The 26933-nt window shown below is 43.7% G+C and overlaps 1 protein-coding gene across 1 annotated transcript in view; it reads right to left on the bottom strand.

Annotated features, from left to right (window-relative positions):
• Positions 1–2322: 2322 nt before the first annotated feature.
• Positions 2323–26933, bottom strand: part of LOC310770972 (uncharacterized protein) — a gene marked incomplete at its 3' end in the record, with an annotated part of 78260 nt that continues 53649 nt past the window's right edge. The window contains exon 15 of the mRNA XM_083663661.1: positions 2323–2483. Coding sequence (XP_083519787.1) covers positions 2323–2483 — 161 coding nt within the window. The remainder of the gene's footprint in view (positions 2484–26933) is intronic.

Genomic DNA, 26933 nt, shown 5'->3' with positions numbered 1-26933 from the left:
GGCATGTGGTGGAAACCCCTTGCCCACTGTCGACTGCACCATCCATAATGGTTATATCAGAGAACAATTTGCCAATTTTCATGCCCTGTTTTAAGGTGAGGGGGTCGTCTGTGACATTAATTACTCTGACAGGCACTAAACCCTGCTTCACACTACAAATGACTCTGGCTACGAAGATATCACAGTGTTTAGATATAGAGGCCAAAGGCTCCATCATACCAGTAGTACATGCCCCGGGGAGCCCTTCAACAGCCCCTGAAATTATAAATTCACTACGGGCGGGCACAATGGTGTCTGTGTGAACAGTCACCACCTGTGGTGTAACTACATCAGGGGCAGAGACTAGTGGAAACTTTTTCCCCAGCAGATGGCAGCATTGTTTACCCATATCAACAACAGCCCCAAATTTGGACAAAAAATCGAAACCCAGTAATATGTCTGGTGTTGGAACATCAGCCACCAAAAACTCTGTGACCAGGGCCAAGGACTCAAATTGGCAAATAGTCTGCCACCGCCCCACTACACACATGGGACCCCCATTGGCGGCAGATGCATCACCAGCATACTCCATTAACTCCCCCCCATTAGTCAGTTTCAACCATATTGATTTGGGGATAATGGAGGCGTTAGCCCCCGTGTCTACTAACACATAAGAATCTAACCCACCTATTTTAGCACGGAGATACATGGCAGACTCATTCTGGTTCGACAAGGCCATCTTGACAGCAGAAGGAAAGGGGGCGGGCATTTGGCCTGCTGTGCACGCCCCCTCTAGTTTCCCGGCAGATAGGGACAGTCTTGCCGCAGATGTCTATTACAGCCGCACTCCCAACACACCTCCCCCCGATTGGGCCCCCAGCTGCTCTGTGTACGGGGAGCTGACGCGCCAGGACGTACAGAAGTAGTGACTGTGGCCCTATCAACAGGTGTTTTAATGGACTGCACAGTGCTCTGTAATGTTTTAACTTCTTGGCGCAGTCCCTCAACTACTCCCAAAAGCAGCTCCATCTGTTTGTCACTTGGGGATTTTTCTATAACCCCGCGTACTTTTGCATCAGGGTCAAGGCGGGTGTGTTCCAGGCTCCTTATAAGCTCAAGTTCTGATGCGAGATTAATTGCAGTCTCTAAAGTGAGGGGCTTGGCGCTACGAAGGTTCACACGCAACTCCCCACTGCCAACATGCTCAATGAAGTGGTCTCTAGCAAAAAGATCGCGAGTATCGGTGTCTGCATTGGGGTATGATTTAATTATCAATCTGCGTAATGCATTACCAAATTCTCGTGCGCTCTCATTGTGCAAGCGCCGCCGGGCGAGAAAACTCGCCCTGTTCCAATCAGCACTGTCACAGGGCTCTAAGCATCTCCCCAATGCGTCTTTCAGCTGTGCATAATCCGCGCGGGACTCTGGAGAGAGACCATTATAGATATCTCGAGCCCGGCCGGCCAATAACAGAGACATAAATTTGAGCCTCAAATCCTCATTCCAGTGATTCACCTCCGCAGCTATTTCAAATTGACCTACCCAATCCGACCACTCTCGCCCAATGCCAGTAAAAGTCTCGGGCATAAACACAGGGCGTGCGGTATTCATAGTGGAGGAAGGGTGCTGATTTAACGCAGGTGTGTGGTTCAGCTCAGCTGATGAGCTCGCTGGGATTTGTGCGTCGCCCTCCGTCATAGTGGGACTGGTTCAAATTAAATCCCACCACTGCCACCAGTGTAATAAACCAGCCCGGAAAGGGCTCTGACGGAGGCAAGCAACACAAATCTCAGGAGTATATAAAAATAGATAGCTTTATTATTACAGGCTATTGGCAACAGAGTAAAACACAGAGGTGATCACAGGTGAGTATCAAATACGCTTCCCAACGGTCCCTGGGGTCTATCATAAGGCAACACCACTACACACATGAAGATGAAATCACTGCAAACTGGGCCACAACAGGCCAATGATTATGCACACACAGCACACGTGAGAAACTCCAAAGGCACGGTTAGCGTGCAATAGATGCAGTAGCTACACAGCAATTAGGCTACATTTCCACACAGGGCTACCCCAAACCGCCCGGGTTATGCACAGCAAGCAAAGAGCAAACATTCCACACAGGGCTACCCCAAACCGCCCGGGTTATGCACAGCAAGCAAAGAGCAAACAAATATGACACTGACCCCCTTGGAACAATTGGCCGCCTACTAGGACCCCCCGGATCATCTGTGGCTACAAGAAGAATAAACAAATAAACCAAATAAACAAACAAACATAAACAAGATAAGACTTAAAACTTAACTCGCCCGTCGGCGAGACCCCCCCCCGGGGTCTGAGCTAGGCACCGTCCGACTGGGGATAAACGGCTGGTCGGTGGTGCTGGCAGCGTACGACGGCGGGCCGGACGCTGGTCTTGGCTGGAGAGCGGGTGGTGACCGAAGTGGACTGTACGGACTCCCCGGCCCTATATCTGCTGAGAGGGAGGCAGCTGTCCTCCTCTCATGGGCACGGGACACACAAGCACGAAACTCTCCAGCAACCCCGAATCACTGGCAGGCTCTGCTCTTTAACCCAGAGCCTCACCCCCACCCCACGGCTGGAGGCAATCACCCCAATCAGTCCCCAATCAGTCCTGGCACATAACCCCCCCCCCACACAGGTTTACCACAACATGTTATTCATTTGAACCCAACCTCATTCGGGTGACCGATGCTAGACTGTTGCCCTAGTTGTTGTTTTTCTCATGGTTAAGGTAGTTTTCATTGCATGTACCGGTAGCAGAATTTTAATACTGCAAAATGCTGCTGATTAAACTATACTTGCATCCGAGATGAAGAATGACTGGTGAGTCTCGCTTTGGTTCCCCATGGTGTTCCCCAGCTTTTCTGTTTTATCTTCCCTGACCCATTGGGTGTACATTTTTCCAACTCCAAATTCTATCAAATATAATGAAACCACAAAGATGAACTGTAAAAGACCACACAAAAATATATTGTATAGTCAATTCTATTTAAACGCCCAGCGATGCATCAACATTTTTTTTTTTTTACAAATGTCAGATGTCTAAATATTCAGACTTAAACATCATAAACAGTCAGGACACAAAGTGACAAACAGGAGTCATGAGGTAAAGTTGTTTGAAGCCACTGTAGTTATCATAGTCTGAAGTCTCTAGTCGACTTCCTCAACGGTGGGACTGTGAGCCGGCTCCCGCCTGCTCTCTGCAGCCCTGTGCAGGTGTTGCTCTCTGGTACAACACACAATCTCCAGCTCTTTCTACGGGTGCTGGTACTGTTCTTTATCAGCCAGCTGGTTGTTATCCAGCCAGGCGATGGCCTGGTGGCACCTCTCCGCACCTTCCTCTCGTCCTCCTCGCTAATCTTGCCCTTCACGTTGAAGGCGTATGACTCCAGGGATTTTTTTTTATTATTTTTTGTGCATTCGTGCAGGACTTCACCTGGGAGGATCGACAGGCAAGGGAACAGCTGTGGCCGAAAATCAAGCAAGCCAGATCGCTGGGTAAGGTGGCTTTCTACAAAGGCCACGTCGCAGTAATTGATGGACGTACAGTAAATGCTTAATGTATTAAATGCAAACAGCAGTCAAAAGAAACAAGAAAAAAAACATATAGACAATATTCCAAGGTTTGGCCTGCCATTAAGAGAACAGTATAAAACTCAATCAATTGTGACTCCAAGAATGAACAGTCTAAATTCTTCGCCATACGGTGCATTACGCAAAACAGCCAGAAGATGGCGATGTTGCCCAAGGCAAACAGCCTGGCAGATAGCTAAAACGTCTAAAACAAGCAGCTATTGACAGCTGTCTATTTTTGAAAGAGCAGTTGGAGTATCAGGATGTTGGAAATAGTCCTGAAAGTGAGACAAATAGTAAAGGGAGAAACTAGGTTTTCTGAAGCTTTGAACCAATTGTGAACCTGGGGACATCTGCTGGTCAAATTTGAAACAGGATGCCCCCTAAAAACAATGATTTAGTAGCCTAGTCTACATTATCCTGAAACAAATCCAATTTGTGGGACTTCATAATAGACATATGTAGGCATTTATAAATGGTGGCGTTGTTCGTGCACGTTTTGGTCCTGGTCTCAGTTGGTGAAGACATGCAGGCGTCCTGAGTTGTTGCCGCCCAGCAAAGCATTCCTTGTAGGATGGAAGGCTGTGATGGACAGCACCGTGCTGAGGTGGTGGTCGTCTCTGAAGGAGTGCTGCAGCTGGCCGCTTTCGTGGAAGACCTGCACCTGGCGAGGCCGCTCCATGCTTCCCACCACAAAGCAGTCCTCTTGTTTAGGGTCCCACACTGCTGATAGCTTCGTCAGCCATCGGCCTGTGTTCAGGTTATGTCTGAAAATAAATTTCAGACAACTTAGCATACAGTATAGTCTGATGAAGAATGTGTTACCCACTTCTAGTAAAAATCTGACTGGACTCACTGTAGCAGGAGTAATGGCATGTAAACAATTGCATTGCCTTTTCATGTGGTTTTTTCTACCAAAGAAAAAGAAAAGGAAATCCGCACTGTTTTTTAAGCTCCCACGTGAGTTTTTTAATTACAAAAAAGCAACGGGTCTTCATCAGGCAGTACAGAGAACAAGCTCTCTGTGCATGGGCATATATATAACCTCACATGGGGTGGTGGTGCCCCAATCAGGTGACGACAGACACCTGTGATCATTACAAAATACATAATTGTTGAAAGAGTCCACAAGAATACAACTTTTTTTAAAGATCATATAATAACAGAGGTAAACAAATTCTAAAATACCCGATACAAAAGAAATACAAGAAGTAAAACATGCAGGTGAATATTATTATCCCTATCTATACCAATAAGAAACCAAAGAAATGTAAAAGTATAGTACGGTAGGCCAAGGTAGGTTCAGGCAGGGTTTGAACCCAGGACTCCCAGGTGAGAGTCGTACGTGCTACCCACATGACCGAAGAGCCAGGCACATGTCTACAATGGCCAAGGTGTATACATATAACAACAGAATATAATAAAGTTAAAACATCACAGCAATGGCTTGACGTCTAGTTCTTCATTGAGGCCATACGGTGCCAACGTGTTGAGTGTATATATGTGAAAAGCCACACGTTGTAAAAGTCATTGTTCGTGGTCACCTCCTCTAGGGGGCTTTTCAACCTTCTCTATCCCCATGTACCGGAGTGAGGAGATGCTGTGTCCTGCTTGTTTGAAGTGGACTGCAACAGGGTTACATTCATCACCGCATCTGATGTTGCTGCAATGCTCGCTAATCCTAGTGCGGAGGGCTCTAGACATTTTCCCCACATAAGCTAATCCACAAGGACATTTTATCTTTAAAAAAGTTGTATTCTTGTGGAAAGACCTACTCTTTCAACAATTATGTATTTTGTAATGATCACAGGTGTCTGTCATCACCTGATTGGGGCACCACCACCCCATGTGAGGTTATATATATGCCCATGCACAGAGAGCTTGTTCTCTGTACTGCCTGATGAAGACCCGTGAGGGTCAAAATGTTGCTTTTTTGTAATTAAAAAACTAACCGTGGGAGCTTAAAAAACAGTGTGCGGATTTCCTTTTCTTTTTCTATACGCGTATTTTTTCCAGCACCTGTTGAAATAATCTTGGATGTGCGTGCACTCTACTCTTCTGCATATTTCTACCAAAGACACACGATTGTTAATTTTGGTTTGACATTTTTTTTATGTACCGTAATTTAAGTGCCGAGTTGGAAAGGCTTGTTGTCGCTGTGATACTGGCTTATAATAAAACTGTAATAAAAATAGAAACAGTGATAAGTATTATGATGACCTGAGATAAACCTTCTACTACCCAAAACTCAAATGTATCAATCACTGTGGCACTGATGAAGATCCGCCATTAGGCCCTCTCTGCACTTTCACACAGAACCAAGCAGCCCTGCCATACAGGAGTGTGCTTTAGATAGCATCCACCCCTCCCGGATTGAAATTAGGCATGAACCATGGGCGTTAAGCTTATTATGTCCGAGGAGTCTATTTATTTAATTTTATTTTGCCTTTATATAAACAGGTAAATCAGTGCGACCTGAATTTAACGAGCAACTTTCAATATTCGTCTGATCGACTTTATGGATCACAGAGGCAGCATCATGTATTACAAGCTACACGTAACGGAAGGCTTTCTTACCTTTGGTTCCAGTTTTTTTATAAAGCATATACCCATGTTGTGAAGTAGCCTAATTAAGTCCGTTCTGAAAGCGTGTTGACTGGAAGAAAAAAAGTGTGAAACAGCTGCAGTCTGATTTTAATAACGTTATCGACGGGGTCATTATAGACCACTTGGTTTCTACTTCTGGTTATGTCACTTTCAGAAGAACAGAGCGAATCTCAGGCACAGTGGGCAACGCAAGGCACACACCTGCTCAAGTGACTCGGGCTATAGTAGGAGCACAGTCTGAATGCTAACATTAGTTGTTTTTCGTAAGGGAACGCACAACAGGCGAGACAGCCTGCAGATATGCTTCGGTTAACTTATTTCTGATCGGAGAACTTCAATCTGGAGGTTGTTTTCCCTCAGTCCTCCTGTCATTTCTTTATGAATGAGCCGAGATTCCCGTCTTCCCGCGGCTTAGCCTTTTAGACAGACGTCAATTCTGCGCTGATACTACCTCTACCGGGGGAACGAAAGGCGTAACAAAATGACACGCCATTCCGTTCTTGCGACTTTTATACAGGAGGCATCATTCTACAGGCGGCGCCCCCGCCAGGCCAGTAAAAGAATTGCAATTTGTTTTTTTGTTTTTCTGCTCTCCCCAAAATTTAAATATACCTTTATGGCATATTATTACAATTACAATATAGCAATAATGGTGTTGACAGTAATAGAAGATGCCAAATCATTCAAAACAATCAGCATTTTGCTTTTAGGAGCATTGTGCCAGCGTGCGGCGCTGTTCCAAAACATGTAAACGTGTCGTTGCCTGCGAAACGCTCATCCCATAATACAAATGTTCGCATCGCATCCCATAATAGTATGATGATACTTGGGATGCCATTGCGAACATAGATGCGAACAGGTTAGCTAAAAGTTTAGCGTCACCAGCGAGGGGCCCCACCGTTGCGGTCGAGGTACATTTCGAAATCCCTCCAGGCCTGAAAATCTTTCTAGGGGAAACACTGCAGGAGGCGAGACATAACGCTGCAACGAACGCGGCTTTCACAGTCTGTGTTAAAGGGGCTATAGATTGAGACAGCTTTCCTGATTTCCCCTCCCCTGATCAGGTAACATAATGACTTTGGAAAAACAGTTAGCAAGCACGACTCCCATAAAGATATATAAAAAGTATACGGGTGCCTGGGTCGGAGGATACTAGTAGGTGACAGATGTCCCGGCACACGCGGTTTAAGAAAAAATATCTTATTTATTGTGGGCAAGCAAGGTGATGAACGTTTCGCCTAGAAGCCTTCTAGGCGAAACGTTCATCACCTTGCTTGTATAATAAGATATTTTTTCTTAAACCGTGTGTGCCGGGACATCTGTCACATAATGACTTTCCCACACTGAGAGGCTATGTTCAAGTGAGTGGATGTACCCGATGGAAGTCAGCAAAGGAGCTGTGGTGGTCATTGCTGAGGTGTCATATATCCTATGGAAAAAGAAAAGAAAATGCACATTCAATTTAGAGATGTAATTCCAAAACAAGTAGTGCAGTGCAAGTGCTTTAAGCTGTGTCAGCCCCACCTAATCGTGTTGTCCATACAGGAGCTGAGCACTCTGTTCCCTGTACTAGGGGAGAAATAAGCACTGGTTATGCTTAAAGAGTGGCCGTGCAGCTGGCAGACCGCCTGGCTCTCGGTCTTCTTCAGACAGCGGCTATCGTAAATACTCACAAGCCTGCAGAGAAGAAGGAAAATTAGTTTGGACTATTTATAGACTGGACAGACTACAGCTGAACTGACTACAAGCAGGCAATCCAATTTAACAACTTTAGAAAACAAATGATCAAAGTGATTACTGCTCTGGAGAAAATATAAATTAATCAAAGATATGAGTCATACCTGCTCTCGGCCACTGCAAAGTACTGCTTGTTTAGTGGATGGACGCTAACACAGTGAAGGCTCTTGGGGTTGAGGGTGTAGAGGGTGTGGAGGGACTCATGGGAGTTGCTGCAGAGAAATTAAAAACATTAAGAGATTAGAAGCAGCTTTGTACCAGTCTGGAAAACATTATGCATGTTTCTGACAATGTTGTTTATGATTAATAAAAAAAGAGAGCAGGCGGTTAGCACTCTTCATGCTTACTGACATTCAACATGATGAAGAGAGATGGTAAAGAATAGAGAAGTGCTGCATTTTTTAAATCATTAATACAACAGTTGAAGAAGATGGCAGTATGTTACCCTGGGGTGCGCCTATCCACAATGGCAACATCTCCACCAAATTGCCCGACAACTAGTGTCATACAGTCATGTGACAGGAAGTCAAAGGTTTTCAGGCCATCTTCAATAGAATACACCTGGTAGGAAGTAGAAAATGATTCAGATCAGCTGGTGAAGTAGGAATATCTTAAAACTGGAGTGGGTTTACAATTCATGCACGATTTTACATCAACTTAATGAGGACATGGAATGTTTTTTTAAACATCTCCACTGATTTATAAGTTTGTTGCAAAGCAGTAATGAGTAAGTCCAGAATATTTCAGCAAAATTAACAGATGTTGTGCTTGAGGGCGGCTGTTCCAACTACAGATTGTTTATTTTTTCTATATGCACACATCCAGGGAGAATCGAATTGAAAACCTTAACAAGCGTTAATGACCCATGCCAGCAGGCGGGGGAGGATTTCTCAATGCAGAAAATATATAGAGAATATATAGAGAAGGTAAACACTGTCCATCTGCTTATATTACGGAGATTGTAAACTGATGCAAAGTGGGTTGAAAATCGGCAAAGCCTTCCTTTAATTACACATAGCTGCATCAAGACTTGTTTGTGTAAAAACTGTTCCTGAAATGGAACCTGTACACCTGTGATGTCAGCCCCAGCAGAATGTCCAGCAACAAGTGATGTCACAGGTGTTTAACACCCATTTAGAATCCTACCCTTTTCTCCATACTGTATTTCTGCCCTGGGGGCCTGTATCTTATTATAATATATATAGGGGGGGGGGGTTCATAATGATCATGAGCCCAAAATGTAAATTCATTACCCCCGCCCCCCCCCCCAAAAATAAAATAATAATAACACCGCGCTCTTCAAGTTAAAAGGTATTGGTTCAAACTGTACTTACTGGCTGAAATTATGATTATTATTATCATTATATATACAGTATATATATATTGTTACAGAGTGATATGTGATTGACATGTGATTGTCAGGGACCCCCTTGTTTAATTATAATATGTCAATTTACGTCTTTGCATCAGAGGATCAAACAGGAAGTGGGAGTGGCTTAGAGATTATATCCGTGGCATTTCAGGTGCGCAGGCCCCCCCCCCCCCCTCTCTGCCATGTTGGTCTGCTAGTCTGATCAGGAAGCCATGTATCGCTCCTGTTCCCCAGTGCTCTATAAAATAGGTTATACACATTCAATAGCTCCCATATTTTTATAGGAGATGTAAGAGGCTTTGATCCACGTCCCACCGTCAAAAAACGCAATTGACGAACATACTCGTCCTTGGCACTCTACGTTAGTATTTGAATTGACGAACATACTCGTCCTTGGCACTCAATGAGTTAAGAGATATCCTTGTCAGTGGATGGCTGTTAAACACTGTCTGAAATTAAAAGACTACAGTTACCTTAGCAGGGGGCAGCTTCCGCTTCACTGCTCCGCCGAGTCAGCTTTCTGAGGCACCACAGCTTCTTGCTCCTCCTCCTCCTCGCTGCCTCCGCCAGCGTTACTGCCCTCGCTGTCAGACGAGCTGGCAGGCTGCAGATGAATCTGGATAAGGAGAGATGAGTACGTATGAATTTTCTCATTAAAACATACTGATATCTTAAAACCGTAGGTCCCTGGCACATCTGTCACCAAGTATTGTAGTCGACAAATGTCGACAAAATGTGTAACCCCCCCCCAGACACACACACACACACACACACACACACAGTGTCTCACACTTGCAATTGCAACATTTCAATAGGAAGAAATTCACAAGTTGATGTACAGTTGTTTTGCTAATGAGTTCTACAACAACGGACATGACGCAGACTACCACAGACATCACAGATTTCGACCAAATGATCAATTATAGAAATGAGGATGATAAACGACAAAAGATCAACAGGCAGGTGAAAAATCTGTGGATAATACAGGATGAGACCTGAAGGGAGAGTAACTGCTAAATCGATAGCAAAGGAATCTATCAGATTCTGTTTCAATTTACAAATATGCATATTTCCCTACTAGTAAACAAAGTTAGCCGGTGTGACAGCCTAACTGGTCGCTCCACTATCCTGTCTCCATACAATATGCGTGCGTGTGATTGTTGTTTACTGTGCGTGTGATTGTTGTTTACTTCCTGCAGCAGCTGTTGTGCACTTCTGTCCGCATATTCAACAACTCCACAATGAAACACTGAAGTCTCCGGCGGATGAAAACTACCCTTCTTTGCTTTTTTACCATCTTTTAATCTCCACTGTGCCTGTCCAACAAATAAATAAACTTAGGCTGTCACACCAGGGCTAGAGTCAGACACTCACGCCTCGCGCCACTTGGCGCTAATGGAACTAGGTTCCATTGCCGTTGCCACCCAGTGACGCGGTTTGTTTACCAAAATACTGCTCGGCTGATCCCTCGTATAGCACTTGTCTTAGTGACAAGCAAGACAACAGTAAACGGACAGGTTTTGGCATTGAGTTTGGCGTTAAGAGAGCGAGCTCCGACCCCCAGTAAAACAGCAGGAGTAACGTTAACTCTAGCCCCATAACATGACGCCACTGTACTTACTGTAGCCTACAGCAGTCAGTAAGTACAGTAAGTGGCGTCACGTTAACTCCAGAGTGTCCCTACTTAAGCTTAAGCTTAGTTTTCATTACATGTAGCAGCATTTAAATACAGTACTGCGAAACGCTCATCCCATAATACAAATGTTCGCATCGCATCCCATAATAGTATGATGATACTTGGGATGCCATTGCGAACATAGATGCGAACAGGTTAGCTAAAAGTTTAGCGTCACCAGCGAGGGGCCCCACCGTTGCGGTCGAGGTACATTTCGAAATCCCTCCAGGCCTGAAAATCTTTCTAGGGGAAACACTGCAGGAGGCGAGACATAACGCTGCAACGAACGCGGCTTTCACAGTCTGTGTTAAAGGGGCTATAGATTGAGACAGCTTTCCTGATTTCCCCTCCCCTGATCAGGTAACATAATGACTTTGGAAAAACAGTTAGCAAGCACGACTCCCATAAAGATATATAAAAAGTATACGGGTGCCTGGGTCGGAGGATACTAGTAGGTGACAGATGTCCCGGCACACGCGGTTTAAGAAAAAATATCTTATTTATTGTGGGCAAGCAAGGTGATGAACGTTTCGCCTAGAAGCCTTCTAGGCGAAACGTTCATCACCTTGCTTGTATAATAAGATATTTTTTCTTAAACCGTGTGTGCCGGGACATCTGTCACATAATGACTTTCCCACACTGAGAGGCTATGTTCAAGTGAGTGGATGTACCCGATGGAAGTCAGCAAAGGAGCTGTGGTGGTCATTGCTGAGGTGTCATATATCCTATGGAAAAAGAAAAGAAAATGCACATTCAATTTAGAGATGTAATTCCAAAACAAGTAGTGCAGTGCAAGTGCTTTAAGCTGTGTCAGCCCCACCTAATCGTGTTGTCCATACAGGAGCTGAGCACTCTGTTCCCTGTACTAGGGGAGAAATAAGCACTGGTTATGCTTAAAGAGTGGCCGTGCAGCTGGCAGACCGCCTGGCTCTCGGTCTTCTTCAGACAGCGGCTATCGTAAATACTCACAAGCCTGCAGAGAAGAAGGAAAATTAGTTTGGACTATTTATAGACTGGACAGACTACAGCTGAACTGACTACAAGCAGGCAATCCAATTTAACAACTTTAGAAAACAAATGATCAAAGTGATTACTGCTCTGGAGAAAATATAAATTAATCAAAGATATGAGTCATACCTGCTCTCGGCCACTGCAAAGTACTGCTTGTTTAGTGGATGGACGCTAACACAGTGAAGGCTCTTGGGGTTGAGGGTGTAGAGGGTGTGGAGGGACTCATGGGAGTTGCTGCAGAGAAATTAAAAACATTAAGAGATTAGAAGCAGCTTTGTACCAGTCTGGAAAACATTATGCATGTTTCTGACAATGTTGTTTATGATTAATAAAAAAAGAGAGCAGGCGGTTAGCACTCTTCATGCTTACTGACATTCAACATGATGAAGAGAGATGGTAAAGAATAGAGAAGTGCTGCATTTTTTAAATCATTAATACAACAGTTGAAGAAGATGGCAGTATGTTACCCTGGGGTGCGCCTATCCACAATGGCAACATCTCCACCAAATTGCCCGACAACTAGTGTCATACAGTCATGTGACAGGAAGTCAAAGGTTTTCAGGCCATCTTCAATAGAATACACCTGGTAGGAAGTAGAAAATGATTCAGATCAGCTGGTGAAGTAGGAATATCTTAAAACTGGAGTGGGTTTACAATTCATGCACGATTTTACATCAACTTAATGAGGACATGGAATGTTTTTTTAAACATCTCCACTGATTTATAAGTTTGTTGCAAAGCAGTAATGAGTAAGTCCAGAATATTTCAGCAAAATTAACAGATGTTGTGCTTGAGGGCGGCTGTTCCAACTACAGATTGTTTATTTTTTCTATATGCACACATCCAGGGAGAATCGAATTGAAAACCTTAACAAGCGTTAATGACCCATGCCAGCAGGCGGGGGAGGATTTCTCAATGCAGAAAATATATAGAGAATATATAGAGAAGGTAAACACTGTCCATCTGCTTATATTACGGAGATTGTAAACTGATGCAAAGTGGGTTGAAAATCGGCAAAGCCTTCCTTTAATTACACATAGCTGCATCAAGACTTGTTTGTGTAAAAACTGTTCCTGAAATGGAACCTGTACACCTGTGATGTCAGCCCCAGCAGAATGTCCAGCAACAAGTGATGTCACAGGTGTTTAACACCCATTTAGAATCCTACCCTTTTCTCCATACTGTATTTCTGCCCTGGGGGCCTGTATCTTATTATAATATATATAGGGGGGGGGGGTTCATAATGATCATGAGCCCAAAATGTAAATTCATTACCCCCGCCCCCCCCCCCAAAAATAAAATAATAATAACACCGCGCTCTTCAAGTTAAAAGGTATTGGTTCAAACTGTACTTACTGGCTGAAATTATGATTATTATTATCATTATATATACAGTATATATATATTGTTACAGAGTGATATGTGATTGACATGTGATTGTCAGGGACCCCCTTGTTTAATTATAATATGTCAATTTACGTCTTTGCATCAGAGGATCAAACAGGAAGTGGGAGTGGCTTAGAGATTATATCCGTGGCATTTCAGGTGCGCAGGCCCCCCCCCCCCCCTCTCTGCCATGTTGGTCTGCTAGTCTGATCAGGAAGCCATGTATCGCTCCTGTTCCCCAGTGCTCTATAAAATAGGTTATACACATTCAATAGCTCCCATATTTTTATAGGAGATGTAAGAGGCTTTGATCCACGTCCCACCGTCAAAAAACGCAATTGACGAACATACTCGTCCTTGGCACTCTACGTTAGTATTTGAATTGACGAACATACTCGTCCTTGGCACTCAATGAGTTAAGAGATATCCTTGTCAGTGGATGGCTGTTAAACACTGTCTGAAATTAAAAGACTACAGTTACCTTAGCAGGGGGCAGCTTCCGCTTCACTGCTCCGCCGAGTCAGCTTTCTGAGGCACCACAGCTTCTTGCTCCTCCTCCTCCTCGCTGCCTCCGCCAGCGTTACTGCCCTCGCTGTCAGACGAGCTGGCAGGCTGCAGATGAATCTGGATAAGGAGAGATGAGTACGTATGAATTTTCTCATTAAAACATACTGATATCTTAAAACCGTAGGTCCCTGGCACATCTGTCACCAAGTATTGTAGTCGACAAATGTCGACAAAATGTGTAACCCCCCCCCAGACACACACACACACACACACACACACACAGTGTCTCACACTTGCAATTGCAACATTTCAATAGGAAGAAATTCACAAGTTGATGTACAGTTGTTTTGCTAATGAGTTCTACAACAACGGACATGACGCAGACTACCACAGACATCACAGATTTCGACCAAATGATCAATTATAGAAATGAGGATGATAAACGACAAAAGATCAACAGGCAGGTGAAAAATCTGTGGATAATACAGGATGAGACCTGAAGGGAGAGTAACTGCTAAATCGATAGCAAAGGAATCTATCAGATTCTGTTTCAATTTACAAATATGCATATTTCCCTACTAGTAAACAAAGTTAGCCGGTGTGACAGCCTAACTGGTCGCTCCACTATCCTGTCTCCATACAATATGCGTGCGTGTGATTGTTGTTTACTGTGCGTGTGATTGTTGTTTACTTCCTGCAGCAGCTGTTGTGCACTTCTGTCCGCATATTCAACAACTCCACAATGAAACACTGAAGTCTCCGGCGGATGAAAACTACCCTTCTTTGCTTTTTTACCATCTTTTAATCTCCACTGTGCCTGTCCAACAAATAAATAAACTTAGGCTGTCACACCAGGGCTAGAGTCAGACACTCACGCCTCGCGCCACTTGGCGCTAATGGAACTAGGTTCCATTGCCGTTGCCACCCAGTGACGCGGTTTGTTTACCAAAATACTGCTCGGCTGATCCCTCGTATAGCACTTGTCTTAGTGACAAGCAAGACAACAGTAAACGGACAGGTTTTGGCATTGAGTTTGGCGTTAAGAGAGCGAGCTCCGACCCCCAGTAAAACAGCAGGAGTAACGTTAACTCTAGCCCCATAACATGACGCCACTGTACTTACTGTAGCCTACAGCAGTCAGTAAGTACAGTAAGTGGCGTCACGTTAACTCCAGAGTGTCCCTACTTAAGCTTAAGCTTAGTTTTCATTACATGTAGCAGCATTTAAATACAGTACTGCGAAACGCTCATCCCATAATACAAATGTTCGCATCGCATCCCATAATAGTATGATGATACTTGGGATGCCATTGCGAACATAGATGCGAACAGGTTAGCTAAAAGTTTAGCGTCACCAGCGAGGGGCCCCACCGTTGCGGTCGAGGTACATTTCGAAATCCCTCCAGGCCTGAAAATCTTTCTAGGGGAAACACTGCAGGAGGCGAGACATAACGCTGCAACGAACGCGGCTTTCACAGTCTGTGTTAAAGGGGCTATAGATTGAGACAGCTTTCCTGATTTCCCCTCCCCTGATCAGGTAACATAATGACTTTGGAAAAACAGTTAGCAAGCACGACTCCCATAAAGATATATAAAAAGTATACGGGTGCCTGGGTCGGAGGATACTAGTAGGTGACAGATGTCCCGGCACACGCGGTTTAAGAAAAAATATCTTATTTATTGTGGGCAAGCAAGGTGATGAACGTTTCGCCTAGAAGCCTTCTAGGCGAAACGTTCATCACCTTGCTTGTATAATAAGATATTTTTTCTTAAACCGTGTGTGCCGGGACATCTGTCACATAATGACTTTCCCACACTGAGAGGCTATGTTCAAGTGAGTGGATGTACCCGATGGAAGTCAGCAAAGGAGCTGTGGTGGTCATTGCTGAGGTGTCATATATCCTATGGAAAAAGAAAAGAAAATGCACATTCAATTTAGAGATGTAATTCCAAAACAAGTAGTGCAGTGCAAGTGCTTTAAGCTGTGTCAGCCCCACCTAATCGTGTTGTCCATACAGGAGCTGAGCACTCTGTTCCCTGTACTAGGGGAGAAATAAGCACTGGTTATGCTTAAAGAGTGGCCGTGCAGCTGGCAGACCGCCTGGCTCTCGGTCTTCTTCAGACAGCGGCTATCGTAAATACTCACAAGCCTGCAGAGAAGAAGGAAAATTAGTTTGGACTATTTATAGACTGGACAGACTACAGCTGAACTGACTACAAGCAGGCAATCCAATTTAACAACTTTAGAAAACAAATGATCAAAGTGATTACTGCTCTGGAGAAAATATAAATTAATCAAAGATATGAGTCATACCTGCTCTCGGCCACTGCAAAGTACTGCTTGTTTAGTGGATGGACGCTAACACAGTGAAGGCTCTTGGGGTTGAGGGTGTAGAGGGTGTGAGGGACTCATGGGAGTTGCTGCAGAGAAATTAAAAACATTAAGAGATTAGAAGCAGCTTTGTACCAGTCTGGAAAACATTATGCATGTTTCTGACAATGTTGTTTATGATTAATAAAAAAAGAGAGCAGGCGGTTAGCACTCTTCATGCTTACTGACATTCAACATGATGAAGAGAGATGGTAAAGAATAGAGAAGTGCTGCATTTTTTAAATCATTAATACAACAGTTGAAGAAGATGGCAGTATGTTACCCTGGGGTGCGCCTATCCACAATGGCAACATCTCCACCAAATTGCCCGACAACTAGTGTCATACAGTCATGTGACAGGAAGTCAAAGGTTTTCAGGCCATCTTCAATAGAATACACCTGGTAGGAAGTAGAAAATGATTCAGATCAGCTGGTGAAGTAGGAATATCTTAAAACTGGAGTGGGTTTACAATTCATGCACGATTTTACATCAACTTAATGAGGACATGGAATGTTTTTTTAAACATCTCCACTGATTTATAAGTTTGTTGCAAAGCAGTAATGAGTAAGTCCAGAATATTTCAGCAAAATTAACAGATGTTGTGCTTGAGGGCGGCTGTTCCAACTACAGATTGTTTATTTTTTCTATATGCACACATCCAGGGAGAATCGAATTGAAAACCTTAACAAGCGTTAATGACCCATGCCAGCAGGCGGGGGAGGATTTCTCAATGCAGAAAATATATAGAGAATATATAGAGAAGGTAAACACTGTCCATCTGCTTATATTACGGAGATTGTAAACTGATGCAAAGTGGGTTGAAAATCGGCAAAGCCTTCCTTTAATTACACATAGCTGCATCAAGACTTGTTTGTGTAAAAACTGTTCCTGAAATGGAACCTGTACACCTGTGATGTCAGCCCCAGCAGAATGTCCAGCAACAAGTGATGTCACAGGTGTTTAACACCCATTTAGAAGAATCCTACCCTTTTCTCCATACTGTATTTCTGCCCTGGGGGCCTGTATCTTATTATAATATATATAGGGGGGGGGGGTTCATAATGATCATGAGCCCAAAATGTAAATTCATTACCCCCGCCCCCCCCCCCAAAAATAAAATAATAATAACACCGCGCTCTTCAAGTTAAAAGGTATTGGTTCAAACTGTACTTACTGGCTGAAATTATGATTATTATTATCATTATATATACAGTATATATATATTGTTACAGAGTGATATGTGATTGACATGTGATTGTCAGGGACCCCCTTGTTTAATTATAATATGTCAATTTACGTCTTTGCATCAGAGGATCAAACAGGAAGTGGGAGTGGCTTAGAGATTATATCCGTGGCATTTCAGGTGCGCAGGCCCCCCCCCCCCCCTCTCTGCCATGTTGGTCTGCTAGTCTGATCAGGAAGCCATGTATCGCTCCTGTTCCCCAGTGCTCTATAAAATAGGTTATACACATTCAATAGCTCCCATATTTTTATAGGAGATGTAAGAGGCTTTGATCCACGTCCCACCGTCAAAAAACGCAATTGACGAACATACTCGTCCTTGGCACTCTACGTTAGTATTTGAATTGACGAACATACTCGTCCTTGGCACTCAATGAGTTAAGAGATATCCTTGTCAGTGGATGGCTGTTAAACACTGTCTGAAATTAAAAGACTACAGTTACCTTAGCAGGGGGCAGCTTCCGCTTCACTGCTCCGCCGAGTCAGCTTTCTGAGGCACCACAGCTTCTTGCTCCTCCTCCTCCTCGCTGCCTCCGCCAGCGTTACTGCCCTCGCTGTCAGACGAGCTGGCAGGCTGCAGATGAATCTGGATAAGGAGAGATGAGTACGTATGAATTTTCTCATTAAAACATACTGATATCTTAAAACCGTAGGTCCCTGGCACATCTGTCACCAAGTATTGTAGTCGACAAATGTCGACAAAATGTGTAACCCCCCCCCAGACACACACACACACACACACACACACACAGTGTCTCACACTTGCAATTGCAACATTTCAATAGGAAGAAATTCACAAGTTGATGTACAGTTGTTTTGCTAATGAGTTCTACAACAACGGACATGACGCAGACTACCACAGACATCACAGATTTCGACCAAATGATCAATTATAGAAATGAGGATGATAAACGACAAAAGATCAACAGGCAGGTGAAAAATCTGTGGATAATACAGGATGAGACCTGAAGGGAGAGTAACTGCTAAATCGATAGCAAAGGAATCTATCAGATTCTGTTTCAATTTACAAATATGCATATTTCCCTACTAGTAAACAAAGTTAGCCGGTGTGACAGCCTAACTGGTCGCTCCACTATCCTGTCTCCATACAATATGCGTGCGTGTGATTGTTGTTTACTGTGCGTGTGATTGTTGTTTACTTCCTGCAGCAGCTGTTGTGCACTTCTGTCCGCATATTCAACAACTCCACAATGAAACACTGAAGTCTCCGGCGGATGAAAACTACCCTTCTTTGCTTTTTTACCATCTTTTAATCTCCACTGTGCCTGTCCAACAAATAAATAAACTTAGGCTGTCACACCAGGGCTAGAGTCAGACACTCACGCCTCGCGCCACTTGGCGCTAATGGAACTAGGTTCCATTGCCGTTGCCACCCAGTGACGCGGTTTGTTTACCAAAATACTGCTCGGCTGATCCCTCGTATAGCACTTGTCTTAGTGACAAGCAAGACAACAGTAAACGGACAGGTTTTGGCATTGAGTTTGGCGTTAAGAGAGCGAGCTCCGACCCCCAGTAAAACAGCAGGAGTAACGTTAACTCTAGCCCCATAACATGACGCCACTGTACTTACTGTAGCCTACAGCAGTCAGTAAGTACAGTAAGTGGCGTCACGTTAACTCCAGAGTGTCCCTACTTAAGCTTAAGCTTAGTTTTCATTACATGTAGCAGCATTTAAATACAGTACTGCGAAACGCTCATCCCATAATACAAATGTTCGCATCGCATCCCATAATAGTATGATGATACTTGGGATGCCATTGCGAACATAGATGCGAACAGGTTAGCTAAAAGTTTAGCGTCACCAGCGAGGGGCCCCACCGTTGCGGTCGAGGTACATTTCGAAATCCCTCCAGGCCTGAAAATCTTTCTAGGGGAAACACTGCAGGAGGCGAGACATAACGCTGCAACGAACGCGGCTTTCACAGTCTGTGTTAAAGGGGCTATAGATTGAGACAGCTTTCCTGATTTCCCCTCCCCTGATCAGGTAACATAATGACTTTGGAAAAACAGTTAGCAAGCACGACTCCCATAAAGATATATAAAAAGTATACGGGTGCCTGGGTCGGAGGATACTAGTAGGTGACAGATGTCCCGGCACACGCGGTTTAAGAAAAAATATCTTATTTATTGTGGGCAAGCAAGGTGATGAACGTTTCGCCTAGAAGCCTTCTAGGCGAAACGTTCATCACCTTGCTTGTATAATAAGATATTTTTTCTTAAACCGTGTGTGCCGGGACATCTGTCACATAATGACTTTCCCACACTGAGAGGCTATGTTCAAGTGAGTGGATGTACCCGATGGAAGTCAGCAAAGGAGCTGTGGTGGTCATTGCTGAGGTGTCATATATCCTATGGAAAAAGAAAAGAAAATGCACATTCAATTTAGAGATGTAATTCCAAAACAAGTAGTGCAGTGCAAGTGCTTTAAGCTGTGTCAGCCCCACCTAATCGTGTTGTCCATACAGGAGCTGAGCACTCTGTTCCCTGTACTAGGGGAGAAATAAGCACTGGTTATGCTTAAAGAGTGGCCGTGCAGCTGGCAGACCGCCTGGCTCTCGGTCTTCTTCAGACAGCGGCTATCGTAAATACTCACAAGCCTGCAGAGAAGAAGGAAAATTAGTTTGGACTATTTATAGACTGGACAGACTACAGCTGAACTGACTACAAGCAGGCAATCCAATTTAACAACTTTAGAAAACAAATGATCAAAGTGATTACTGCTCTGGAGAAAATATAAATTAATCAAAGATATGAGTCATACCTGCTCTCGGCCACTGCAAAGTACTGCTTGTTTAGTGGATGGACGCTAACACAGTGAAGGCTCTTGGGGTTGAGGGTGTAGAGGGTGTGGAGGGACTCATGGGAGTTGCTGCAGAGAAATTAAAAACATTAAGAGATTAGAAGCAGCTTTGTACCAGTCTGGAAAACATTATGCATGTTTCTGACAATGTTGTTTATGATTAATAAAAAAAGAGAGCAGGCGGTTAGCACTCTTCATGCTTACTGACATTCAACATGATGAAGAGAGATGGTAAAGAATAGAGAAGTGCTGCATTTTTTAAATCATTAATACAACAGTTGAAGAAGATGGCAGTATGTTACCCTGGGGTGCGCCTATCCACAATGGCAACATCTCCACCAAATTGCCCGACAACTAGTGTCATACAGTCATGTGACAGGAAGTCAAAGGTTTTCAGGCCATCTTCAATAGAATACACCTGGTAGGAAGTAGAAAATGATTCAGATCAGCTGGTGAAGTAGGAATATCTTAAAACTGGAGTGGGTTTACAATTCATGCACGATTTTACATCAACTTAATGAGGACATGGAATGTTTTTTTAAACATCTCCACTGATTTATAAGTTTGTTGCAAAGCAGTAATGAGTAAGTCCAGAATATTTCAGCAAAATTAACAGATGTTGTGCTTGAGGGCGGCTGTTCCAACTACAGATTGTTTATTTTTTCTATATGCACACATCCAGGGAGAATCGAATTGAAAACCTTAACAAGCGTTAATGACCCATGCCAGCAGGCGGGGGAGGATTTCTCAATGCAGAAAATATATAGAGAATATATAGAGAAGGTAAACACTGTCCATCTGCTTATATTACGGAGATTGTAAACTGATGCAAAGTGGGTTGAAAATCGGCAAAGCCTTCCTTTAATTACACATAGCTGCATCAAGACTTGTTTGTGTAAAAACTGTTCCTGAAATGGAACCTGTACACCTGTGATGTCAGCCCCAGCAGAATGTCCAGCAACAAGTGATGTCACAGGTGTTTAACACCCATTTAGAATCCTACCCTTTTCTCCATACTGTATTTCTGCCCTGGGGGCCTGTATCTTATTATAATATATATAGGGGGGGGGGGTTCATAATGATCATGAGCCCAAAATGTAAATTCATTACCCCCGCCCCCCCCCCCCAAAAATAAAATAATAATAACACCGCGCTCTTCAAGTTAAAAGGTATTGGTTCAAACTGTACTTACTGGCTGAAATTATGATTATTATTATCATTATATATACAGTATATATATATTGTTACAGAGTGATATGTGATTGACATGTGATTGTCAGGGACCCCCTTGTTTAATTATAATATGTCAATTTACGTCTTTGCATCAGAGGATCAAACAGGAAGTGGGAGTGGCTTAGAGATTATATCCGTGGCATTTCAGGTGCGCAGGCCCCCCCCCCCCCCTCTCTGCCATGTTGGTCTGCTAGTCTGATCAGGAAGCCATGTATCGCTCCTGTTCCCCAGTGCTCTATAAAATAGGTTATACACATTCAATAGCTCCCATATTTTTATAGGAGATGTAAGAGGCTTTGATCCACGTCCCACCGTCAAAAAACGCAATTGACGAACATACTCGTCCTTGGCACTCTACGTTAGTATTTGAATTGACGAACATACTCGTCCTTGGCACTCAATGAGTTAAGAGATATCCTTGTCAGTGGATGGCTGTTAAACACTGTCTGAAATTAAAAGACTACAGTTACCTTAGCAGGGGGCAGCTTCCGCTTCACTGCTCCGCCGAGTCAGCTTTCTGAGGCACCACAGCTTCTTGCTCCTCCTCCTCCTCGCTGCCTCCGCCAGCGTTACTGCCCTCGCTGTCAGACGAGCTGGCAGGCTGCAGATGAATCTGGATAAGGAGAGATGAGTACGTATGAATTTTCTCATTAAAACATACTGATATCTTAAAACCGTAGGTCCCTGGCACATCTGTCACCAAGTATTGTAGTCGACAAATGTCGACAAAATGTGTAACCCCCCCCCAGACACACACACACACACACACACACACACAGTGTCTCACACTTGCAATTGCAACATTTCAATAGGAAGAAATTCACAAGTTGATGTACAGTTGTTTTGCTAATGAGTTCTACAACAACGGACATGACGCAGACTACCACAGACATCACAGATTTCGACCAAATGATCAATTATAGAAATGAGGATGATAAACGACAAAAGATCAACAGGCAGGTGAAAAATCTGTGGATAATACAGGATGAGACCTGAAGGGAGAGTAACTGCTAAATCGATAGCAAAGGAATCTATCAGATTCTGTTTCAATTTACAAATATGCATATTTCCCTACTAGTAAACAAAGTTAGCCGGTGTGACAGCCTAACTGGTCGCTCCACTATCCTGTCTCCATACAATATGCGTGCGTGTGATTGTTGTTTACTGTGCGTGTGATTGTTGTTTACTTCCTGCAGCAGCTGTTGTGCACTTCTGTCCGCATATTCAACAACTCCACAATGAAACACTGAAGTCTCCGGCGGATGAAAACTACCCTTCTTTGCTTTTTTACCATCTTTTAATCTCCACTGTGCCTGTCCAACAAATAAATAAACTTAGGCTGTCACACCAGGGCTAGAGTCAGACACTCACGCCTCGCGCCACTTGGCGCTAATGGAACTAGGTTCCATTGCCGTTGCCACCCAGTGACGCGGTGTGTTTACCAAAATACTGCTCGGCTGATCCCTCGTATAGCACTTGTCTTAGTGACAAGCAAGACAACAGTAAACGGACAGGTTTTGGCATTGAGTTTGGCGTTAAGAGAGCGAGCTCCGACCCCCAGTAAAACAGCAGGAGTAACGTTAACTCTAGCCCCATAACATGACGCCACTGTACTTACTGTAGCCTACAGCAGTCAGTAAGTACAGTAAGTGGCGTCACGTTAACTCCAGAGTGTCCCTACTTAAGCTTAAGCTTAGTTTTCATTACATGTAGCAGCATTTAAATACAGTACTGCGAAACGCTCATCCCATAATACAAATGTTCGCATCGCATCCCATAATAGTATGATGATACTTGGGATGCCATTGCGAACATAGATGCGAACAGGTTAGCTAAAAGTTTAGCGTCACCAGCGAGGGGCCCCACCGTTGCGGTCGAGGTACATTTCGAAATCCCTCCAGGCCTGAAAATCTTTCTAGGGGAAACACTGCAGGAGGCGAGACATAACGCTGCAACGAACGCGGCTTTCACAGTCTGTGTTAAAGGGGCTATAGATTGAGACAGCTTTCCTGATTTCCCCTCCCCTGATCAGGTAACATAATGACTTTGGAAAAACAGTTAGCAAGCACGACTCCCATAAAGATATATAAAAAGTATACGGGTGCCTGGGTCGGAGGATACTAGTAGGTGACAGATGTCCCGGCACACGCGGTTTAAGAAAAAATATCTTATTTATTGTGGGCAAGCAAGGTGATGAACGTTTCGCCTAGAAGCCTTCTAGGCGAAACGTTCATCACCTTGCTTGTATAATAAGATATTTTTTCTTAAACCGTGTGTGCCGGGACATCTGTCACATAATGACTTTCCCACACTGAGAGGCTATGTTCAAGTGAGTGGATGTACCCGATGGAAGTCAGCAAAGGAGCTGTGGTGGTCATTGCTGAGGTGTCATATATCCTATGGAAAAAGAAAAGAAAATGCACATTCAATTTAGAGATGTAATTCCAAAACAAGTAGTGCAGTGCAAGTGCTTTAAGCTGTGTCAGCCCCACCTAATCGTGTTGTCCATACAGGAGCTGAGCACTCTGTTCCCTGTACTAGGGGAGAAATAAGCACTGGTTATGCTTAAAGAGTGGCCGTGCAGCTGGCAGACCGCCTGGCTCTCGGTCTTCTTCAGACAGCGGCTATCGTAAATACTCACAAGCCTGCAGAGAAGAAGGAAAATTAGTTTGGACTATTTATAGACTGGACAGACTACAGCTGAACTGACTACAAGCAGGCAATCCAATTTAACAACTTTAGAAAACAAATGATCAAAGTGATTACTGCTCTGGAGAAAATATAAATTAATCAAAGATATGAGTCATACCTGCTCTCGGCCACTGCAAAGTACTGCTTGTTTAGTGGATGGACGCTAACACAGTGAAGGCTCTTGGGGTTGAGGGTGTAGAGGGTGTGGAGGGACTCATGGGAGTTGCTGCAGAGAAATTAAAAACATTAAGAGATTAGAAGCAGCTTTGTACCAGTCTGGAAAACATTATGCATGTTTCTGACAATGTTGTTTATGATTAATAAAAAAAGAGAGCAGGCGGTTAGCACTCTTCATGCTTACTGACATTCAACATGATGAAGAGAGATGGTAAAGAATAGAGAAGTGCTGCATTTTTTAAATCATTAATACAACAGTTGAAGAAGATGGCAGTATGTTACCCTGGGGTGCGCCTATCCACAATGGCAACATCTCCACCAAATTGCCCGACAACTAGTGTCATACAGTCATGTGACAGGAAGTCAAAGGTTTTCAGGCCATCTTCAATAGAATACACCTGGTAGGAAGTAGAAAATGATTCAGATCAGCTGGTGAAGTAGGAATATCTTAAAACTGGAGTGGGTTTACAATTCATGCACGATTTTACATCAACTTAATGAGGACATGGAATGTTTTTTTAAACATCTCCACTGATTTATAAGTTTGTTGCAAAGCAGTAATGAGTAAGTCCAGAATATTTCAGCAAAATTAACAGATGTTGTGCTTGAGGGCGGCTGTTCCAACTACAGATTGTTTATTTTTTCTATATGCACACATCCAGGGAGAATCGAATTGAAAACCTTAACAAGCGTTAATGACCCATGCCAGCAGGCGGGGGAGGATTTCTCAATGCAGAAAATATATAGAGAATATATAGAGAAGGTAAACACTGTCCATCTGCTTATATTACGGAGATTGTAAACTGATGCAAAGTGGGTTGAAAATCGGCAAAGCCTTCCTTTAATTACACATAGCTGCATCAAGACTTGTTTGTGTAAAAACTGTTCCTGAAATGGAACCTGTACACCTGTGATGTCAGCCCCAGCAGAATGTCCAGCAACAAGTGATGTCACAGGTGTTTAACACCCATTTAGAATCCTACCCTTTTCTCCATACTGTATTTCTGCCCTGGGGGCCTGTATCTTATTATAATATATATAGGGGGGGGGGGTTCATAATGATCATGAGCCCAAAATGTAAATTCATTACCCCCGCCCCCCCCCCAAAAAATAAAATAATAATAACACCGCGCTCTTCAAGTTAAAAGGTATTGGTTCAAACTGTACTTACTGGCTGAAATTATGATTATTATTATCATTATATATACAGTATATATATATTGTTACAGAGTGATATGTGATTGACATGTGATTGTCAGGGACCCCCTTGTTTAATTATAATATGTCAATTTACGTCTTTGCATCAGAGGATCAAACAGGAAGTGGGAGTGGCTTAGAGATTATATCCGTGGCATTTCAGGTGCGCAGGCCCCCCCCCCCCCCCTCTCTGCCATGTTGGTCTGCTAGTCTGATCAGGAAGCCATGTATCGCTCCTGTTCCCCAGTGCTCTATAAAATAGGTTATACACATTCAATAGCTCCCATATTTTTATAGGAGATGTAAGAGGCTTTGATCCACGTCCCACCGTCAAAAAACGCAATTGACGAACATACTCGTCCTTGGCACTCTACGTTAGTATTTGAATTGACGAACATACTCGTCCTTGGCACTCAATGAGTTAAGAGATATCCTTGTCAGTGGATGGCTGTTAAACACTGTCTGAAATTAAAAGACTACAGTTACCTTAGCAGGGGGCAGCTTCCGCTTCACTGCTCCGCCGAGTCAGCTTTCTGAGGCACCACAGCTTCTTGCTCCTCCTCCTCCTCGCTGCCTCCGCCAGCGTTACTGCCCTCGCTGTCAGACGAGCTGGCAGGCTGCAGATGAATCTGGATAAGGAGAGATGAGTACGTATGAATTTTCTCATTAAAACATACTGATATCTTAAAACCGTAGGTCCCTGGCACATCTGTCACCAAGTATTGTAGTCGACAAATGTCGACAAAATGTGTAACCCCCCCCCAGACACACACACACACACACACACACACACAGTGTCTCACACTTGCAATTGCAACATTTCAATAGGAAGAAATTCACAAGTTGATGTACAGTTGTTTTGCTAATGAGTTCTACAACAACGGACATGACGCAGACTACCACAGACATCACAGATTTCGACCAAATGATCAATTATAGAAATGAGGATGATAAACGACAAAAGATCAACAGGCAGGTGAAAAATCTGTGGATAATACAGGATGAGACCTGAAGGGAGAGTAACTGCTAAATCGATAGCAAAGGAATCTATCAGATTCTGTTTCAATTTACAAATATGCATATTTCCCTACTAGTAAACAAAGTTAGCCGGTGTGACAGCCTAACTGGTCGCTCCACTATCCTGTCTCCATACAATATGCGTGCGTGTGATTGTTGTTTACTGTGCGTGTGATTGTTGTTTACTTCCTGCAGCAGCTGTTGTGCACTTCTGTCCGCATATTCAACAACTCCACAATGAAACACTGAAGTCTCCGGCGGATGAAAACTACCCTTCTTTGCTTTTTTACCATCTTTTAATCTCCACTGT

This window comes from Poromitra crassiceps (assembly GCF_964638095.1).
Source record: "Poromitra crassiceps genome assembly, contig: HAP1_SCAFFOLD_282, whole genome shotgun sequence".
Classification (NCBI taxonomy): domain Eukaryota; kingdom Metazoa; phylum Chordata; class Actinopteri; order Beryciformes; family Melamphaidae; genus Poromitra; species Poromitra crassiceps.
Note: the sequence above shows the minus strand (reverse complement) of the source record. Positions and strands in the feature narration are given on the sequence as shown.